The sequence below is a fragment of the Esox lucius genome, chromosome 19 (assembly GCF_011004845.1).
Source record: "Esox lucius isolate fEsoLuc1 chromosome 19, fEsoLuc1.pri, whole genome shotgun sequence".
NCBI lineage: Eukaryota > Metazoa > Chordata > Actinopteri > Esociformes > Esocidae > Esox > Esox lucius.
In genome coordinates this window covers 36,362,576-36,385,712 of record NC_047587.1, presented here as the reverse complement: position 1 = coordinate 36,385,712, position 23,137 = coordinate 36,362,576, and the positions used below count along the sequence as shown (strand labels likewise).

The 23,137-nt window shown below is 42.4% G+C and overlaps 1 protein-coding gene across 9 annotated transcripts in view; it reads left to right on the top strand.

Annotated features, from left to right (window-relative positions):
* Positions 1-23,137, top strand: part of LOC105018466 (transcription factor SOX-6) — a 103,821-nt gene that overhangs the window by 52,584 nt on the left and 28,100 nt on the right. For 8 of the 9 annotated variants that reach the window (XM_029115148.2, XM_029115146.2, XM_029115147.2 and 5 more), the window contains 4 exons: positions 2,666-2,755; positions 12,749-12,921; positions 14,356-14,424; positions 22,523-22,643. In XM_029115148.2, the coding sequence (XP_028970981.1) occupies positions 2,666-2,755; positions 12,749-12,921; positions 14,356-14,424; positions 22,523-22,643 (453 nt within the window). The remainder of the gene's footprint in view (positions 1-2,665; positions 2,756-12,748; positions 12,922-14,355; positions 14,425-22,522; positions 22,644-23,137) is intronic. The other variant, XM_029115153.2, reaches the window with a different exon arrangement.

The following is a 23,137-nucleotide window of genomic DNA, read 5'->3' as shown; positions in this document are numbered from 1 at the left end:
TCAGATAACTACACAGTTATTTTGGGGGTTTCACCCCGGTAATTGTCGTTTGCCTGATGGGGACCAGAGTCTCATTTCATGCCAACTCATTTGTCTCCAGATCTTCTCCCGTTGCCGCCGCTCCTCGATTACCTTTGACCTTTTTCAGAAACCAGGCGGGGAGTGGAGTGAAGAGAGGGGTTGAGTGAAACCAGTTGAGATTCTCTGTAAGCTAAAGAGGGGATCTCTGCTTTCCTACTTGTGTTTGGACATATGTTGAGTTTTATTTCACTCTGTCATAAATCCTCCTGGACAGCTGTTCAGCCCAGCTGCTCTCCCTCTCCGTCTCTTTCTGTCGCTCTCTTTTTCTCTTTCTCTCCTTTCTCTCTTCATCTTTATCTGTCTGTCTCCCTATTCCCTCGCTCTCTCGCTCTCTTTCTTTGTGTCTCTGCTGTCTCTCTCTTTCTCATCCCCCAACCATTCAGTGGTGGCTAAAGTAACAGAGCTACAGCCCCCCCCCCCCGCCCATAGGTTACTTATACGATGAAGAACCATCTAAAATCAAGTTAAACTTCTTCTACTTCTCCTGTATTCAGTGCTTAACCATTTGAAGGAAAACACGAAACATATTTTAAAAAGGTGTTTAACTTTCAGCACAGGGACATTTAAACTCTCACTGTCGTTTCTGTTTTGCGGTTTGCGTCTGTGTGTTTGCCAGAATGCCTGCGTGGGTTAAACGCTCCTGGCCGTGTCTTGACCCTGAGGACGCTTGACGCTTGCCGTCCCACAATGCCACAGGCCTGTGGTTTTGGTAAAACACCATAAACACTCGGTACAACCCTAAGACAGCCAGGTGATAAAACATCTGTTTACACCAAACACTATCTCTGATACTTGGCCGACTGTCTGGGCCCACAGATTTACAATGACAGCTTTGTCTGTGTATCTCCTTGTCTGTGTGTGTGTGTGTTGCCTATGGTGAGAAGGCAGGTACACATCTCTGTGAGCAGGGAATCGTAAAATCTCCAGTGTGCTTTCTTCCTGTCGCCTCTTCATCCTCCTCCTCGTTCTCCTCTTCATCCTGCTCTCTTGGTCTATTCCTATTCAGAGCCCCCCTCCCCCGCTTCTCCCCCCTGTACACTTCTCTGGACTGTACACAAGTCCTTCATCATCTGAATATCCTATCTACTTCGGGGAGGAGAGCGAGTGCGGACAGTGTGGAATTTCTATCCAGTCCCCAATCTAAACAGCACTTGATCCTCCCTGCAGAAGAAAAGACGAAGATAAAGACCCATCTAGGGTAAAACCCATCTCCTCCTCTCCTCCTCTCCTCCTCTCCCCCTCTCCATCTCTCTGCCAGTCCCTCTCACCTCCTCCTTTTCTCTTCAGATATGTTTATCAGGTCGGGAGGGTTATAAATCGCGTGGAACCCTCACACACACACGAGCTTGCGTGTTTATGCACACACACACACATTCACACACGTACACTTTTCTATCATCCAGCGCCCAAGCACAGACTCAGAGTAGAGTTACAGGTTGTATTTTCTTCCCTAAGTGCGTCAATAAATCCTTGCTCTAATTCAGTTTAATGCGAGGCCCAGCAGGCCGTGTATGTTTATCTCTCAAAGCGAGAGACAGACACTCTCTTCCGCTGGCTGTAAATAGTCTAAAGTACTACCAAATATATACAGGACATATTGAGCTGGGGCGTGCTTTCAGATTGAGGAGGCTAACGATCAACAAATGATGGGGGATTTTGACGGCAAATTGTATCAACCATCTTGTTATTACGAATCAGACTTGGAAATTCCCCTTTGGGCCCCACAGCCTGGGAGGGGCCTTTGGAATTTCAGAAACGTTTTGAAGTCGGCCTCTTTCGTAAGCATTCACTGTCCATTGCCGTTTCTTACGAGCTGCTTCCAAAACGGCGCCCTATTCCCTATAAAAGAAGCATGCTCTGTGAGGGAAACGTTGTGCACTATCTAGGGAGCAGGATGCAGTTCGGGAGGCTTCCGTTCCCTCTCTTTGTTGACCATTGTTCATGTTTATCCCATGTGATCCTACTCAACGTGAACTTATGTAAACCACTGTAAACATGCTAGGCTTTTAATGGGACCAAGTGTCTTTCCCAATGAACCCCCTATCCCACATAGTGCCCTACTTTTGACCGAAGCATATGGGACTCTGGTTCAATGTAGTGCGAAGTACGTTTCATTCAGCCTTGGAGGGCATCGAGGCCACAAACCTCTCAAACCAAACATTAAGCCATTCACAATGACCATGTGCTTATGATTGCTTGTCCTTTTGTTAGGATCAAGTCCCACAAATGAGCCATTGTCTGGTTAACCATTTTTAATCCAGAAAGGCCTTGGAGGGGTTGGGTGGGAGGGGGGTTTTCTGTACCAAAAGTGAAGAATGCCATCTTGATTGCTTGACGTCTGCAATTTCACTGAGGAATTAAACTGTTAATAGGGGGTTTAGGAGCGTGATCTGTGGAGTACAGGCTCCTGGACACACGCACCAGGTTTCCCTGAATTGATTCAGTGATTCTGTGTCATATTTTGCATTCTGCTCCAGAGAACATTTGATTCAGTTATTCAGTGTGGTCTGTTTCATTCTTCTCAGGGGAGCATTTGATTCAGTGATGGACCAGGATTCTAACTTGTCTTCCTTTCCTGCCATAGAGTCGACCTGTGTGGAGAGATTTCTGTCCAAAGACTGGAAAGACAGAGTGGACCGACTAAATTCCAGTGAGCTCCTAGTAGAGGTCAAAGGTGAGACGATGCATCAAAGATGACTGCTATTCACAGGGGTGCCTCCCAGTAAGAATCTCCTTCCATTGGGGTGTTTGAACATGTGACTAGTGAGAGTCTCCAGCATACATTTTCAAGTCTGTGACAGTAATGAACGCTTTGGGAGAAGGGAGGTGTGTTGGCATACATCTAACGTTTTTGTCAAAAGATCCTTGTGGTGTTCTCCTGTGTCCTGGGGACAAATATTAGCTAACGATATGCATATATTCACAAATACTCTGAAATCGGATATTAACATATCGGATATTTCTTTCAATCAGTAAACCTTTTCTTCTCCAGGTAGAAATTGTAACTTTGATTAAGCATCCAATTAAGTTTATACACATTTTAGAAGCCTATAAAGAAGGTAGGGTGAACATGCTCTTATATGCAGTTAATGAAATTTATGTCAGGAAGGCAAACTGATTTTAGCTTGATGTATCAAATTCCAAGGTCCATTCATTGTCTAGATCCAAATTGTTCAGGACTTGCTTCTGACTGGACACTGGTTGAAGAAGGAGAACATTGAATCACACACAGGTCTGTTTAATGGGATTGGTTTACTTTAGGACTTTTCGCTGGACAAATACACACACACACACACACAAACACACACACACACACAGAGACATACAGAGAGAGACACACAACACTCAAAATGCCTCATCGTTCTTTTAGTTTGTGAGGCACAAAGTATACTGTTTAATTAGCATACAAACAAAATGGCTTCAGTGAATCACAAAAAGATCCACAGCATGTCGGTGGATGAATGAACAAGAGCTTTTAGTGTTGCTGTATGTTAAAATCTATACCTTTTCTTACATGGTTAAATGATTGGCTGTAAGCCTCTGTACTTTTAAAAGTTTGCTTGAAATTTGAAATTTGGTTGTACTTTAGAGTTTAATTATTTAGGGTGCATCCTAACATTGGTCCCTTTCTGTCTGTAGTGCGGAGGGCTCTGATCAAATAATGTAACACAGAACCAGGTGCCGTTTGGGAGGGTGCATTTAAAGATGAATCCTGAAGTTACCTCAGGGCTGATTCCCTGATGTACTGTATGCTATGCAATGTTAAGTGCTTTCAGATGTATAAAGCAGTCTTCTTAATCAATGGTTTGGGACTTATTATTTTCCTTTCAACCATGCCTGTGAACTTGCGCCTTTTTCTGTGACATACAGTTTTTTTTTAGAACAAAATAAGCCGTAGATCTGCAGAGCAGTTCAGAGTGTAAAAAAGTAGGTTCAGATGTTCAAGTCAGATTTATGGTGGGTGCCAGGTTAAAGCATCTGACCAATGACTGAAAGGTTGCTAGGTTGGATCTCTGAGCTGTCAAGGTGATCTGTGTTTTTGTCCAATAGCAAGACTCGGAACCATAACGTGTCCCATAAGTCTCTCAATTAGACTGCTGCCTAAGACATTATATTTATAAGTGAGTTTTCTGACGGAATAACACATACATGGAAATGTAACACCACACACACTTCCACGTCATGGGAAAACGTTCATTTGAAACAGTTTTAGATGTCCATACTGGGTCTGCTCATTGTGTTATTGATTAACTCTGTCCAGACAACCATATGACATTTGAAACAACAGTGAAAGGCTATTAGTAACTGACCCTCATTGATTTTAATATATGGGGTGAGATTTATTTAGGTAACATTGTGTGTTTCCGATGGTACCCCATTTCCTACATCGTGCCCTGCTATTGGCCACAGCCATGTGGGAAATAGGGTTCCATTTGGGTTCTTTCTGAACCGACTCTCTCATTCCTCATCAATCTGCTCCTTCTTAGTGGCACTCTGAAAAGCGCTATTTAGATTGTGCCCTTAGAAATGGCAAACATTTCCTCTGTGGGAAGAAATACACTGACATGCCCCCGAACTGGAACAGGACCCACACTGAGTCTCCGCACTTCTCCACTCCGATGCTGAAGCAGCTCTTACTCTGTTGGCTCTCTGTTTCTCTTGTATGATGATGTGTATTTCTCAGATTTATTTTGTGGGTGGAAGAGTGGTTATAGACTAGCGGTTGTAGACTAGCGGTTGTAGTCTAGTGGTTGTAGACTAGCGGTTGTAGTCTAGTGGTTGTAGACTAGCGGTTGTAGACTAGCGGTTGTAGACTTGTGGTTGTAGACTAGCGGTTATAGACTTGTGGTTGTAGACTAGCGGTTATAGACTTGTGGTTGTAGACTAGCAGTTGTAGACTAGCGGTTGTAGACTTGTGGCTGTAGACTAGCAGTTATAGACTTGTGGTTGTAGACTCATGATTGTAGACTAGTGGTTATACTATCTGATCACTCAATACAATCTGAGAGTCGCTGAGGATACTTTTTTTTATATATATAGATAAGAGCATCTGCTATATATATATATATATATATATATATATATATATATACACTGCTCAAAATAATTAAGGGAACACGTAATCATCACAGTATAACACCAAGTCAGTTAAACTTCAGGGATACAGTATCAACACTACTGTTGTTTGCTCCTTGGGTTTAAGGCCGGTTGTCTCTGTAAAAGCACTTGTGACAACTGCTCTTGTAAAAAGGGCTTTATAAATATATTGGATTGATTGATTGATACAGTATCAATCTGTCCAGGTAGGAAGCATAAACGATTGTCAATCAGTGTCACCTGTTTTGGTGCAAATAAAAGTGACACCAGATGCACTGGAGAGGCAACAGCAAGACAACCCCCAAAAAGGGAATGGTTTTGCAGGTGGTGGACACAGACTGCTCTCTTCTTATCCTTCCTGACTGATTCATCTCTTGTTTTGCATTTTGCTAGTGTCCTTGTCACTACTGGTAGCAAGAGGCTGTACCTGCTGCCCATTTAGGTTGCACAGGTAGTCCAGCTCCTCCAGGATGATACATCTATAGGTGCCGTCGCAAGGTTTGCTCTGTCTCCCAGAACAGTGTCAAGAGCATAGAGGAGATCCCAGGAGACGGACTGTTACACGAGGAAAGCTGGACAGGGCCGTAGAAGGGCATCAACCCAGAAATGGGACCGGCATATATGTAAAAGATCCTTGCATTTTAACAGGATTGTATAGACTACTTATATCCACTGTATTTTTCAGTATATATAGAGTGTATACAGTTGTAATCATAAGTTTACATACCCTGGCAGAAATTGTGAAATTCTGGTATTGATTTTGAAAGTATGACTGATCATGCAATTTTTTTAGTGTTCATATGAAGCCAATTGTTATCACAAAGTTGTTTGGCTTCTTTTTAAATCATAATGATAACGGAAATCACCCAAATGGCCCTGATCCAAAGTTTACATACCCTTGAATGTTTGGCCTTGTTACAGGCACAGAAGGTGACACACACAGGTGAAAATGGCAATTAAAGGTGAATTTCCCATCCCTGTGCCTTTTGAAATTGCAATTAGTGTCTGTGTATAAATAGTCAATGAGTTTGTTTGCTCTCACATGGATGCACTGAGCAGGCTAGATACTGAGCCATGGGGAGCAGAAAATAACTGTCAAAAGTCTTGCATAACAAGGTCATGGAACTTTATAAAAATGGAAAAGGATATGAAAGTATATCCAAAGCCTTGCCAATGCCAGTCAGTAATGTTCAATCACTTATTAAGAAGTGGAAAATTCAGGGATATCTTGATACCAAGCCAAGGTCAGATAGACAAGGAAAGATTTCAGCCATAATTGCCAGTAGAATTGTTCGGGATACAAAGAAAAACCCACAGGTAACCTCAGGAGAAATACAGGCTGCTCTGGAAAAAGATGGTTGTTTCAAGGAGCACAATACGACGATACTTGAACAAAAATGAGCTGCATTGTTTATGTAGCTCTCTTCACAACAACACTGACACAGGTCAGTTCCTTAAAACGGGCGTTTCATTATTTCTCGTTCACGCCGTGGAGAGTGGTCAACAAGGCCTAAACTGAACAGAATACCATCCCCACTGTGAATAATGGTGGTGGCTCACTGGTGTTTTGGGGGTGTGTATGTTCTAAAGACACAGGGATTTTGTGATAATTGATGGCAAGATGAATGCAGCATGTTTTCAGAAAATACTGGCAGACAATTTGCATTCTTCTGCAGGAAAGCTATGCATTGGGACACACTTGGATTTTCCAGCATGACAATGTTCCTAAGCACAAGGCCAAGTTGACGCTCCAGTGGTTACAGCAGAACAAGGTGAAGGTTATGGAGTGGCCATCACAGTCTCCTGACCTTAATATCATTGAGCCACTCTGGGGAGATCTCAAATGTGCGGTTCATGCAAGGCGACCAAAGACTTTGCATGATCTTTGCCAAGTGGAATGGGCAGCTATACCACCTGCAATAGACAACTATTGGTCTTATAGACAACTATTACAAAAGACTGCTCGCCGTCATTGATGCTATGGGGCAATACACAGTATTAAGAACTAAGGGTATGCAGACTTTTGAACAGGGTCAGTTCATTTTTTTCTTTGTTGCCATGTTTGTTTTGTGATTTTGCCATTCTGTTCTGACCTACAGTTCGATATGAATCCCATAAGTTATGTTTTGCCTACTCACTCATGTTTTCTTTACAAATGGTAAATATATTACGAATTGTCCAAGGGTATGCAAACTTTTGAGCACAACTGTATATACACACAACTGTATGTACACAGTCATAACATTATGACCACTGACAGGTGAAGTGAATAACACTGATAATCTCTTTATCATGGCACCTGTCAGTGAGTGAGATATTTTAGGCAGCAAGTGAACATTCTGTTCTCAAAGTTGATGTGTTAGAAGCAGGAAAAATGGGCAAACGTAAGGATCTGAGCGACTTTGACAAGGGCCAAATAGGGATGGCTAGACGACTGGGTTAAACCATCTCCAAAACTGCAACCCTTGTGGGGTGTTCCCAGTCTGCAGTGGTCAGTACCTATCAAAAGTGGTCCAAGGAAGGTAAAGCGGTGAACCTGTGACAGGGTCATGGTTGGCCAAGGCTCATTGATGCACGTGGGGAGTGAAGGCTGGCCAGTGTAGTCTGATTCAATAGATGAGCTACTGTAGCTCAAATTGCTGAAAAAGTTAATGCTGGTACTGATAGAACAGTGCATCACAGTTTGTTGCGTATGGGGCTGTGTAGCCTCAGACCAGTTAGGCTGCCCATGCTGACCCCTGTCCACTGTGAAAGCGCCTACAATGGACATGTGAGCATCAGAACTGGACCACGGAGCAATGGAAGAAGGTGGACTGGTCTGATGAATCACGTTTCCTTTTACATCACATTGATGGCCGGGTGCGTGTGTGTCACTTACATGGAGAACACATGGCACCAGGATGCACTATGGGAAGGAGGCAAGCCGGTGGAGGTAGTGTGATGCTTTGGGGAATGTTCTGCTGGGAAACCTTGGATCCTGCCAATCATGTGGATGTTACTTTGATACGTATAACCTACCTGAGCATTGTTGCAATTCATGTGCAAACTTTCATGGTAATAATATTTCCTGATGGCATTGCCCTCTTTCAGCAGGATAATGTGCCCTGCCACAAAGCAAAAAATATTTAGGAATTGTTTGAGGAAAACAACAACCAGTTCAAGGTGTTGACTTGGCCTCCAAATTCCCCAGATCTCAATCCAATCGAGCATCTGTGGGAGGTGCTGGACAAACAGGCCCCACCTCGCAACTTACAGGACTGAAAGGATCTGCTCCTAATGTCTTTGTGCCATATACCACAGCACACCTTCAGAGGTCTAGTGGAGTCCATGCCTCAACGGATCAGGGCTGTTTTGGTGGCAAAAGTGGGACCTACACAATGTTAAGCAGGTGGTCATAATGTTATGGCTGATTGGTGTATGTTGTCTTTGTACAAATTTCTATTGACTATAGGCTTTAAATGATTTGCACATCGCTGCATTCTGTTTTTATCTACATTTTAAAGAACATCCCAAACATTTTCTAAACGGTGTTGTAGTATATCATGTCAACTCTATTCAGTATATTTATATCTGCTGCGGACTTAAGGTCAGTCTGTCCACAACTTGCATAGGAAATGACTGTATGGTCTCTCCAAAAACATACACATGCACTCGTGCACTTTTTGTACTCTGTCTCCTCTCTTCCCTTTCTGCCTCCTCTCTCTCTATCCCCACAGAGAGCTCTCTGTTCCACCAGCTGCATCCTCGCACTTTAACACTTTTTAACACTTTTTAACACTCAATCCAAATGTCTAACTCACTTTGTAACGGCAGGCATGGAAGAGGGCTGAACCACTGAGATAGATTGATAGAACCATTTAGACACGAACCACTCCCATATTAACATGTCAAAATACTGTGTTTGTTCGGTCGCAGTTCTTTTTATTGCCTAGACAAATGTCCCCGATTTCTCCTCCATTGGTCTGAGAAAGTTTGATACAAGTGTTGTCGTTAGTTTACCATTCAGGATTTGTTGTGTTGTGTAGTGATGTTATACGGGCCAGGTGTTGTTGTGTAGTGATGTACCGCTATGCCAGGTGTCGTGGTGTAATAATATTCCGCTGGCCAGGTGTCGTTGTGTAGTGATGTTATATGGCCAGCTGTCGTTGTGTAGTGATGTTATATGGCCAGGTGTCATTGTGTAGTGACGTTATATGGCCAGGTGTCGTTGTGTAGTGATGTTATATGGCCAGATGTCGTTGTGTAGTGATGTTATATGGCCAGGTGTCGTTGTGTAGTGATGTTATATGGCCAGATGTCGTTGTGTAGTGATGTTATATGGCCAGGTGTCATTGTGTAGTGATGTTATATGGCCAGATGTCGTTGTGTAGTGATGTTCCGCTGGCCAGGTGTCATTGTGTAGTGATGTTATATGGCCAGGTGTCATTGTGTAGTGATGTTATATGGCCAGGTGTCGTTGTGTAGTGATGTTATATGGCCAGCTGTCGTTGTGTAGTGATGTTATATGGCCAGGTGTCATTGTGTAGTGACGTTATATGGCCAGCTGTCGTTGTGTAGTGATGTTATATGGCCAGCTGTCGTTGTGTAGTGATGTTATATGGCCAGGTGTCGTTGTGTAGTGATGTTATATGGCCAGGTGTCGTTGTGTAGTGACGTTATATGGCCAGGTGTCGTTGTGTAGTGATGTTCCGCTGGCCAGGTGTCGTTGTGTAGTGATGTTATATGGCCAGCTGTCGTTGTGTAGTGATGTTATATGGCCAGCTGTCGTTGTGTAGTGATGTTATATGGCCAGGTGTCATTGTGTAGTGATGTTCCGCTGGCCAGGTGTCGTTGTGTGGGGATTTTACTCAGGGTAGGCAGGTCAAACAATGGAACGCAATAAGATGAATATAAGCTGAAACGCATTTTTGACATGGTGATTATGTTTTTGGCTAGGGGACCAAGGTGTTCTGACAAGAACGTCTTCATTGTATTATCACTAACAGGTTGCAATTGTCTGTGTGTTTTCTATGTCTCTGCTGTGTTAATGTTTTTGTGTTTGCCTGGTGTCTATTACTCACTTTATGAATTATGTCAGTTGTGTGTAAAAGTAGGTTGATTATCCAATCCCAATTGTGTGTGTGCGTATAGGTTTTTATGCAGTCTGTAGTTATTGTGATTTGGCATCAGAGGTAGTATAGCAAATTACCCATTTAGTGTCAGTCCTAGCCTACCTTGCTAGCCGGTTTTGCTGTTCTTTTCTGGTTTCCTTCTCTTTTACCCAGTACTAGTCTCTCTGTGGATTATCCCACTAGGATTAGGAAATAAAATATAACAGAGCAAAAATGTATTTCACGTTGTTTCATGGCTTAGGCTAATGACAAATTATAGGCTAACAAGGTCAACAAATAGATACACATTAAGGAAGAACTGAGAGAGAATGAAAGAGAGAGAAACCTGTGGTCTTTGGTTTATCAGCAGACTGATGCTTTATTTTCAAACATTAACGGCGCCCTATTCTGAACATAGTGCGCTGCATGTAACCAGAGCCATGTCGACTCTGTAGGGGGGCATTTGGGACACGTGCAGGAGAGAGAGCAGCCTTGGCTAATACAGCTCCAAAAGACTACAATAAAGTCTCTGTTAGAATGCAGCAAGTGTTAGGACAAACAGACACATATATACACACACACACACACTCAGACACTCACAGTCCCGGGCTACGTTAAGTTGAGCCTGGTATAGTGAATGACGTAAATACCCACCAGGCTTCACCCACCTTCAGGCTTTTATTATTAGAGCAAGGGGTTTATATAGGCTGCCCTATGGGTCCCATCCTAAGGAGTGCATTATGTAGTGGACAGGATGCCATTTGGGACCTACTGTAAAGAGAAGTCTGGGCAACATAAGTGACATAATTCAGATGTTGTTGATGAATGTAATATTGCAGATGGAAAATGAACATACAGTATTGTTCAAATGTTTGGGGTCACTTACAAATGTTCTTGTTTTCCATGCAAACATACATGAAATGAGTTTGAATAGGAAATATAGCAAAATGAATAGGGAATATATTTATTGATAAGGTAAGAAATAAAAAGATTTTTAATTGATATAATAATTGTGTCCTTCAAACTTTGTTTTCATCAAAGAATCCTACAGACCTTGGTCATTCTAGTTGTCAATTTGTTGAGGTTATCTGCAGAGATTTCACCTGATGCTTCCTGAAGCACCTCCCAAAAGTTGGATAGGCTTGGTGGGCACTTCTTACATACCATACGGTCAAGCTGCTCCCACATCAGCTCAATATGGTTGAGATCCGTTGACTTTGCTGGCCACTCCATTATAGACAGAATACCAGCTGACTGCTTCTTCCCTAAATAGTTCTTGCATAGTTTGGAGCTTTGGGTCATTGTCCTGTTGTAGGAGGAAACAGGCTCCAATAAAGTACCATCCACAGGGTATGGCATGGCGTTTCAAAATGGATTGATAGACTTCCTTCTTGATCTCTTTTACCCTGTACAAATTTCCCAATTTACCACCACAAAAGTCCCCCCAAAATATCACATTGCCTCCACCATGCTTGAGAGGTGGCATCAAGCACTCCTCCAGCATCTTATCATTTGGTCTGACCCTCACAAATGTTTTTTGTGATCTGAACACATCACACTTTTTAATCATTTCACACCCATCTTAATCGTTTCTTTTTATTATCCAGTCTGAGATATGTCTTTTTCTTTACAACTCTGGCTAGAAGGCCAGCATCCTGGAGTCACCTCTTCACTGTTGACATTGAGACTGGTGCATTGCAGGTATTTTTAATGAAGCTGCCAGTTGAGGACCTGTGAGGTGTCTGTTTCTCAGACAAAACACTCTAATGTATTTGTCCTCTTGCTCAATTATGCACAGGGACCTCCCACTCTTTATATTCTCATTAGAACCAGTTTGTGGTGTTCTGTGAAGGGAGTTGTACATATTGTTGTATGAGATATTCAGTTTCTTGGCAATTTCTCGCATGTAATAGCCTTCATTTCTCAGAAAAAACAATGAACAGACGACTTTCAGAAGAAAGTTCTTTGTTTATGGTCATTTTGAGCCTGTGATCAAACCCACAATTGCTGATGCTCCAGATACTCAACTAGTCTAAAGATGGCCTGTTTTATTGCTTCTTTAATCAGCATAACAGTTTTCAGCAGTACTAACATAATTGCAAAAGGGATCACATGGCCTTTTATAATTATAAACTTGGACTAGCAAAAACAACATCCCATTGGAACACAGGACTGATTGTTGCTGATAATGGGCTTCAGCACGCATATGTAGGTATTCCATAAAAAATCGGCTTCAGTTTCCAGCTACTATAATCATTTACAAAATTAACAATGTCTACACTGTATTTCTGGTCAATTTGATGTTATGTTAATGGTCATAAAAGTTGCTTTTCATTCGAAAACAAGGACATTTCTAATTGAGTCAAAACCTCTGAACGGTAGTGTACATTTATAGTTTCCTTATTTGACGTTGATTCATGGACTAAATGTCTTCCTCTTCCTAACTCTGAACTCTCTCGACCCCTCTGTCTTTCCATCAGGTACCCCAGAGGGTTTGGAGGAGAAAGAGAGGCAGCTGTCCACCATGATCAGCCAGCTCATCAGCCTGCGAGAGCAGCTCCTGGCGGCCCATGATGAGCAGAAGAAGATGGCCGCCTCACAGATGGAGAAGCAGAGGCAGCAAATGGAGCTGGCCCGCCAGCAGCAGGACCAGGTGAGAAAATACCAGGGAATTTACATTCTACCACATCACAAAGGACAAGTGAGCGTCAACAACAAACAGACGGATTTTACTGTTAGCCTGTTATTCAGCTGTTCATACATGATGGAGTAATGACTTATATTGAAGCAACTAAGAGGCCTCGCCTAAATGAAACTTGACACATGCTCGGATGGGCAACGTCCCACAATGGACAGCCTGTAATTATATACATCCCAAAATAATAAATTATGCAGCTGTTTGTATTCTATTTGTTTCTTACGGACTGGATGGTGGAAACACACTGCCTTTGGGAGTTTGGCATAGTGTAATTGGGCTATTCCAGTTGTCTGTTTTTGCCTAGGCTCCACCCCTGACGGTAGTTAGCCAAGGAGAAGGCTTATGCCAGTCACACTCGTAAATATGTAAATCTCACCAGCTACTGCCAGTGTTCATTTGGGTTATATAATCCACTATGTTCACTCTTCTCTCCCAATATATTCCTATTTTTATAATTTTCCGCTCCTCCCATCTAGGGATTTTTGTCTTTGTTGTTATTTACTTTCTGTTGCTTATTTCTTATGGTTTTACCTTAAATATACTGTCTTTGTCTTCTACAATGTAATCTCAATAATAAAAATAAAAAAATTTGTTGTGATACCAATGTAAGGACCTAATTACTTTTATAATATAATTGCCATCATATTTGTTTTAAAAAGATAACGGCACATTTTCATACAAAACTTGGGCAAAAGCCAATTGTTAGCACTGGCGTTATGGAGATTCTAGCCAAACTGTCTGGTTGTCCATTCTATTGGCATGTTTTCAACCAGTTGTTCATTTAATTAATAGCACTTCGCTCTTCTAAAACAAATATTTGCAATCTACTTAGAAGATGTTTAATAATGATAATAACAGACAAAACTTTTAATAATGACAATTTAATAAATATTTATTATGTATTGTTAAGGTACCCTCTTTATAGTCCATAGGACAGCCAGTCTAGCCAAGTGATTTGTTAAGTAGTTGTTGTTGCTGATGTTCACATACAATTTGTCATTTGCTGGCTAGTTAATGTCAGGTAGCCATCTTCTACTAATATTAACTTGTTTCAGCTTTTTCTATTGTCACTAACGAAATGTTCATGACAATGGCACTTGAGATTTCACCTGGTCCTGAATAAAACACCTCATCCATACACCTAAAGGGGAGGTGCTTTTAGGATGCTTTCTGGGATCTTTGGCCAATGGTTGTGAAAGTGGAACCTTGGAGCCAAAAGGGGTCGCAGAGAATTAATTACGTTCTCATTCTTGTCTCAACCCTGTCTCACTCTTTTAACAGTCTGTTATGCTCAAACTCTAAATTCAAGCTTTAGAGGATGTCTGCATGTGATCCCCTCTCATCTCGTGTTCGTCTCCCCGAAATCTTATTTTTCTAATTGTTTCCCAGATTGCAAGACAACAGCAGCAACTCCTGCAGCAGCAGCACAAAATCAACGTTCTTCAGCAGCAGATACAGGTCAGTGCTGAATGCTCACTGTACATACCTTATCTTAGTCACACACACACACACACACACACACATGGTGACCCCTGTAATTGACCTGTTTATAATGGGATAATTTTTTGGGTCATTGATCACGCCACGATCAATACACTATTGCACCCACGGGGTCGCCACTATCGGCTTCTCTCTGTTACCTCTTCCATTTCTCTTGCCTTTAGTCTGGTTCAACTGCATGGTTGATATGTGCCCACCCCCCTGGATTTCTCACACCTCTTTCACTCTCTTAATAAGGCCATGATACAGATTTCCCATTCTTCTTTCACAGTGACAATTAGACACATTCTATTATTTGGGGAACAAAAGAGTTGCGATGCCATCTAGTGGGTATTTGTTTCTTACCAATCCTTCAATTAAAGCGCAGATTTTGGACATGTGATCTGTCTGGCGTTCCAAAATCTACTGAAAACCACAGTTGCCATTTTTAAGAGAAATTCATTGCTTTAATGCCGAAAAAGATATTCATAATGGTGGAAATTGTGGAAGTTAGTGTTCCAAAGAGGGTATTTTGCTAGCTAGCTGCCCCTGTGGATTTTTCTGTGTTTTGGTTGGAAAGTTTTTAGGTGGATTTAACTAGCCTCGTAGCTTGATCACTGGGTCTGCCACCCTCTGAGTGGGCTCATGGCCAGGGGATCAATCATTATTAATGCCGAATCTAGGAGCAAATTAGGGTTCAGGGTTTCACTTAACAGCAGAATGACAGATACTGTTTTTATTTGTTCCCACCTTGGGATTCAAAATAGCAATGTTTCCATTCGTGGCTCAGCACTCTAGCCACCAGGCTACCACTATCCAACTTCGTCCTATTTCATTCTCTTTACTTCTTTCGTGAAAATGTTTTCTCTTTCTCCCTATTCAATAAACTCTTCACCACCACAGTGGAGCAATTCCCTCTCCCACACCCCAGAAAAGGTTCAACCTTACTGGGGAAGGCAGCGAGCCAGGGTCCCTTGTGCTCTGGAGATCTGGATGTGTTCCACTTTTAACAAGGCCTCCTTCTTTTACAACGCCCCCCCTTGCTTTTAATAAACCACAGATCTGAGTTCATTAAGACCAGGCCTCGGGTGTGTGTGTGTGTTTGTGTGTGTGTGTGTGTGTTTGTCTGTGACACAATAAAACCACTCTATATGATCACATAACCTTACTGTGTCCTCAGGCAATGGTGTTTTTGAGAGTAGTTAGGTGTTGACTGTCTGCATCTGGTAAGAAGGGCAAACATTATGGTCAAGCAGCAGACCTGATTTAAATACTATTACTACAGACCTGGTTTACATACTATTACTACAGACCTGGTTTACATACTATTACTACAGACCTGGTTTAAATACTATTACTACAGACCTGGTTTAAATACTATTACTACAGACCTGGTTTAAATACTATTACTACAGACCTGGTTTAAATACTATTACAACAGACATGGTTAAAAAGCTATTACTACAGACCTGGTTTAAATACTATTACAACAGACATGGTTAAAAAGCTATTACAGCAGACCTAGTTTAAATACAATTACTACAGACCTGGTTTAAATACTATTTCAACAGACCTGGTTAAAATAATATTGCAACAGACCTAGTATAAATACAATGACTACAGACCTAGTTTAAATACTTTTACAGCAGACTGGCTCTTAAATATTCAGCTATTTGAATGAGCTAAGCTTGGATTGTTGTATACAAAGCAATGTCTCTGACAGTTCATGTATGATTATCATTAGCGATTTCTACCAATAGAGACAATGCTATTATTTTATAATAAGGAATAACTAGGGAAAATGACATTTTCAACATATTTAAAACATTCAATGACCCATGCGTAGTTGAGAGTAAAAACATTTTGGGGTCCAAGAAAAGCACAGCATTAAATCTCTCTTTATCTATTATTCTGTCATCAAGAGAATAAGTAGTAGAGCATTCTTATTATGTCACAGTGTCCAATATACTACGATCTCCGCTCCAGACAATGCCTTGAACTGTAGATTTACTTCAGAGCCTGGTCACTGGGGTTCTGGCTGTTTATGCTGTGTTGAAAGCGTTTCGACCTTAAACACTCCGGCAGAGTGGCACCACAAGAATAGCCGGTCTGCTTCTACTTATCAACTCCAGACCTGCTTCTTCCAGGCTACTGGGCCCAATACTCTAAGGGACTGACCCAGGGCTCCTGTTTGGGGTTCCTGCTTTGGACTGTGTCCTAAAGGGAATACCGTTCCCTTTATAGTGGAAGACATTTTCCCTGTTGAGCCCTACTGAATGGGTCCTGGTCAGTATTAGTGCACTTCATGGGGAATAGGGGATCATTTGGGACGTCCAGTGCTGTACTTGTGTTTTCAATGTTACCTGGTTTACTTCCCAGATTGGTGTTAATTCTTCAACAGATTGAGGATTATTAATTGTTTAACTCCTAGAAATGTGGATCAGTTCAAGTGTAGCCTATTTTCCCTGGTTTTTGTTGCTCCAAAGGCACGAGCACTTATGTAGCGTGAAGATGTTGTTTACATCTCTATGTATAATGAGTGGCTTTCAGTGCTGTGCTTTATTGTGAAGGAGAACCCAGTTCAAAGTAACACCAGTTTCCTGTCATGTGGTTTTAAATAGCCTGTAGAAACAGTGGGGAACTTCCAAGGGTTAAAGAAAAGCTTCCGACAGGCTCCTTGTGAAAGATAGGGCTACGCACACACACACACACACACACACACATACATACACATACACACGTACACACACACGTACACGTACACGTACACACACACATGTACACACATGTACACACACACACAAACACACACTGAGTGTGAGCCTGGGTGACCCTACCTTTGGTCCCAGCCGTGGGTGACTGTCATGTGTCTTTGTTAAGTGTGTCCTTAATGTGTCTCATATGTGTTTCCATATCCTCCGGGCCGCTAAGGCAGGCCCGGACCGCAAGCTAACAGGTCTAATTAATGACTGCAACCCATACTCCTCCTTTTCCTCATCCTGTTTTCATCCCTCCATTCTATCCTCTCTTCTTCATTTGTACCTCGTCCTGCTTTCATTTTTGTTGTTAATTCCTCCTTTGTTGTGCACCTTCTCTGTGGTAATGTGTATCTGCCCAAGTCTCCACTCTGCTCCTCCCCTCCACCCTTCATGTTCGCCCTCTTGATGTTTTTCATTAGCTTTTTTTTGCGATTCTTTATCAACTGTTGCCATCTTTCCATATTTCCCCCTCCTCTCGTCCTTCTCCCTGTCATCAGGCTCACTGCCGTCTCCAAAGGCTTTCTTGATCCTCCTTGTGTTTTCTTCCTTTTCTTTTTGTTTTCTTTATACCCTCCATCCTGACCTTCTCCATTCTAACCAAAAACTCAGCGCTGCTGGTCCTTAACAGTCAGGTATAAAAAGAACTGAGCTGTCTTGTCAGCCAGAAGAGAATTGCTGACGCGAGCTGTAGTCTGCTCAGTTAGTCCACCAAAGCCATGTTAAGACCTAATGGTGCACGCAAACGGCCAATTGACGACACATCAGCAACCAGGACCGGACAGAATGGTTCAGAAAGCCATTAGGCCAACTCTAATGTTAAAACAAATTCAGCAACTATGGAACATTACTGGAATGAGCCGTCATGGTGATTGGCTTGTAAGAGATTAGTCTAGACTAGAGCGAATGTTTCTGTACACTTGGCTCAAACATTGGCTCAAACATGCCGCATGTTAGGCAATAGAATCACAGTTTTATACCAAATATTCAGGTTTTTCACAAGTATTGGCAACCTTTTACTTTCTTCAAAATAACTCACATTGTCCTTAAATTTTTTTGGTAATTGACCAACATATTTGGTCTCCAGAATTCTCTATTTAACTATAAATTTTACAGAACATTTGTTTTTGATTCCAAACCTAATCAAGAAATTAGCAAATTAATGAAAATATTGACACCCTAGTCTAAATATGACATGGGTGAAACATAAGTGTGCTTCCGGCTCCTCTGTACAGGCAGTTTCTCTCACTGTTGAAACTGCTCCAGTTCTCCCACATTTGAAGGCTGCCCCCCAACTGCTGTTTTGTCTCCATGGCTTTAAAATAGGTTCAACAGGGTTTTCAGATAGTCAGTTTTACTGAGGGGGAAGATGTTTGTTTCTTTGAAGGCTTCATTTTGTTTTCTGTACACATAGCAATGATGTTCTTTACCAAAAAGCTCTAATTTGGTCGCCTCTGTACCCGGGAGGTTGTCCACAAGGATTGTGGTATGTTCAGGTGTGTTTTAGCAAATTGCAGTGAGACTTTGTTATGTCTCTCAGTAGTGGCTTTCCTGCCATACAAGTCAATTTCCTGGAGTTGGCAACCGACATACTGTGTCTGAGGATCAGCTTGAATCTGTTGGCCTGTTGATCTGGGTGCTTTCTCCATCATTCAGACAATCCTTTAATGCAATCTTACATCAGTTTCTCTGGTGGCCACATCGAGGGGGGTTGGCAACGATGACATGGTGCATCACACTTCTTCATAACATTACTTCAAACATTACTTCATAACATTACTTCAAACATTACTTCAAACATTACTTCATAACATTACTTCATAACAGTACTTCATAACAGTACTTCATAACATTACTTCATAACATTACTTCAAACATTACTTCAAACATTACTTCAAACATTACTTCATAACATTACTTCATAACATTACTTCAAACATTACTTCATAACATTACTTCAAACATTACTTCATAATATTACGCACCGTGGTAGCAGAAACCTCAAGGTCTCTGGAGATAGCCTTGAGAGTGTCCATGCTCAACTACAATCTTTTGTCTGACCTCCTTAGACAATTATTTGGTTTTCTTTCCTTTCTCCATGCTCATTGAGGTACACACTGTGTTATAAAACAGGAGAATGAGTCCTCTCCTCTGTTTAAACTGTTATAATGAATCATTTTCATATTGCCAGAGGTTTAATTCCAAAGTAAAGAAAAATCACCTTCTTGAAATCAAATAATTTCAAAAAACCTCTACAAGGTGCCAGTAAGATTGTCTGGATTTCTTTGTGAAATTATCTAAGATTTAGTAAGTTATTCCAATGTTTTGGTTATTTTCAACTGCAAAACAAAGAAGTACATATGTTTATACCAAAATATTTTAATTTCAACAGTTTTCTAGAAGAAATTATGCATTATTTGAATAAAATTGAATAAAATTGAATACTGATTTTACTGAATAAACTTAACATATCACTGAATAAAAAAATATCCATTGCTCTTCTATTCCTGTCCTGTGTTGCTGATATGAACAGTAAAAAGGTTTATCAGCTGTAGAGCATAAAGGAAATCCCCAGGACTGACATACAGTATGGCATACTGAGTAAGTCCCCAGGACCTAGACTGACTTACAGTATGACATACTGAGTAAGTCCCCAGGACCTAGACTGACTTACAGTATGACATACTGAGTAAGTCCCCAGGACCTAGACTGACTTACAGTATGACATACTGAGTAAGTCCCCCGGACCTAGACTGACTTACAGTATGACATACTGAGTATAACTTTAAAGCTTTTAACCAGACTCTGTGTGAGAAAAGCATACAAGCAGTAGCTTTAAACCGGCCTAAACTAGACCCAAAAAAAGCAGACGGACAGGAATCCATCTTGGAAACACGTGCAGACTGTCTCTCTCTTCGTTTCTTATACTTTACCTCTTTCTCTCTTTCGCTCAGACACACACACGGAGCAAACACGCAGCCCCCGACCCTAAACACACACACCAGTTGCACAGTGGGACCATTAACACCATGTTAGGTCGTGTGTGTGTGTGTGTGTGTGTGTGTATGCATGTGTGCATAGGTAGGTGTGTGCTTGTGTGAATACGTGTCTGTGTGTGTGTGTGTGTGTGTGTGTGGTGGGCAGTTAGGAAGGGGGCCCTGTGTTTTCTTATGACCAGGGAGAGCAGGGCGGTTCATTCATGCCTCTCCTTGCAGCACTCTGTCCCCCTAGAAGAAGGCCAGGGCTTTGTGTTTGGTGGAGGGGACTCCAGGCATTCCCAGAGGAGCACAATGAATGGAGCATTCTGCCTCACCCCCCCCCCCCCCCCCCCCACACACTTGCCACACAGACTTGTTTTTATTCCGCCTTCATTCTTTCCACGGTCTTTCGACGGTGTCACAAGATGTGTTTGTCTTTGGAATGGGGGGGCGCTCTGTGCGTGTGTGTGTGTCTTCGGAACGGGGGTGTGCGTGCGTGTGTGTGTCTTTGTGTCTGGGCCTCCCTTTCGGTGAGAATGTTATAGGACAGCAGGATGTCTCTTCCAAGTGTTCAGGGGAATATGATGGTGACTGTATTCTTAGAAGACAAGCACACATTTATTCATAAGTTCCTATTTAGAAATATGACGGAGCGGTGGTAATAAAAGAAAAGCAATCCGCCGGCTTCAAGAGAAGTATGCGCGTGCAACACTCAAACAGACACACAAACGCACACACGCACTTACCCAGAGATACACATACGGCCAGTGGAGGCTGCAAGCTCTCCTCTTCACCAATGCTCTTTGAGTTCCACCTCTAGAGACACAACACTCATTTAACTAATCTAGCCTCAGTTGCATATGCTCCCCTCATATCCCCTCAGTTCTACTACGGTCTGACCAGACCAGAACGTTCACCAGAAAAGTAGAGAAGGAAGAAATCGAGGAGAGAGAGAAACAGAATAGACAGGGAGCCGCCGTTCAGCTTTCTTTTAAGGGAAAGAGAGAAAGGAAAGTGAGAGGATAGAGTGATGAAGAGGAAAAGAGGAGAAAGCAGAGAGAGGGAGTGAGGCAGAGTGATCATTAACTGTGCTCACGTACAGTACTTCTCTACAAGATGACTGAAATGTCCCTCAGGGTTCATCTTTGATATGATCGAGTCCGCTATTTAATACCAACCACCTCACTGTTTTAACTGTTCATCCAGACTTAACCCCCACTTTGGGAGCTTTCAGCCTCAGATAAAAGAGTACAGGCTTTTGAAACAACACGCACGCACGCATGCACACACACACACAAGCACACACACAGCATGATGTTGACTTTCCCAGGGCTATTTTCTTTTTTACTTCAAGTTGATCACTTTATTCCTCTCTTTCTGTGTTTGTCTGGAGGGCTCTGTCAGGACTCTCTCTGATCACTACACTCTGTGTGTGTGTGTGTGTGTGTGTGTGTACATGTTTTTACTTTCCTCGTGAGGACATGCAATCCCCACAAGCATAGTAAAACAAGAGAAATGTTACATTTCGCCAGTCCCCATGAGGAAAATGTTTATGTTTTCCTCATGGGAATGTTTAAGTTCAGGGTAAATGTTACAATTAGGGTTAGTTTTACGTTTAGGAGTTTGGGTTAGATTAAGGGTTAAAGTTAGGTTTTGGGGTTACCATTATAATTATTGTTTGTGTGTTTGTGCGCATGAATGAATTGATGGAAATGTGTCGTTCCGATGTGATGATGATGATGATGGTTCCATCGGATCTTTTCCTCTTCATCAACTCTCCCTCCCTTCCTCTGTCGCTTTTGTATTCTCTCATGCACTTAATCAAACTCTTCATTAGAATGTCCAACAGTTCAGCATTGAAACATTAACCCAGTAAGAAACATTCTGAGATATTTGAATGAAAATGTTTAATAGTTTCTCCTCTCTTTCCCTCTCTCCCTCTCTCCTTCACTTTCTCCCTCTCTCCTTCACTCTCTCCCTCTCTCCTTCACTTTCTCCCTCTCTCCTTCACTCTCTCCCTCTCTCCTTCACTCTCTCTCCCTCTCTCCTTCATTCTCCCTCCCTCTCTCCTTCACTCTCTCCCTCTCTCCCTCTCTCCTTCACTCTCTCTCCCTCTTTCCTTCACTCTCTCCCTCTCTCCTTCACTCTCTCCCTCTCTCCTTCACTCTCTCTCCCTCTCTCTCCCTCTCTCCTTCACTCTCTCCCTCTCTCCTTCACTCCCTCCCTCTCTCCTTCACTCTCCCTCCCTCTCTCCTTCACTCTCCCTCCCTCTCTACTTCACTCTCCCTCCCTCTCTCCTTCACTCTCCCTCCCTCTCTCCTTCACTCTCTCTCCCTCTCTCAGGTACAGGGTCACATGCCTCCCCTGATGATCCCGGTATTTCCTCACGACCAGCGATCTCTGGCCGCCGCCGCTGCCGCACAGCAGGGCTTCCTCTTTCCGCCCAACATGTCCTACAAGCCGGGTAGACACACATACACACACACACAGACACACACACACACACACACACACACAGACACACACAGACACACACACACACACACACACACACAGACACACACACACACACACACACACAGACACACACACACACACACAGACACACAGGCACACACAGACACACACACACACACACACTGACACAAATGTATATACACACACACACATGCACAGACACACACACACACAGACACGCACCCTTCACACACATGCACAAGTTGACACAAACTGTCTTTTACACAAAAAGACATGTTTTTGTTTCAAGTTACGATTGGGTTTCACTCCCCTCCCTTGCCCTCTCCAGCTGTATCTCGCCTGCACTTCTGTTACCCACCAGATAAGCAGAAGCCTTTTCCACCCAGTGCTCTGTCAGACAAGGTCCTAACAGGGTTCTGACCTCACCAAAAACGTCACAGACTTCTCCCTTTGTACAGCCCGGAGGGCCTCCTAAATGTC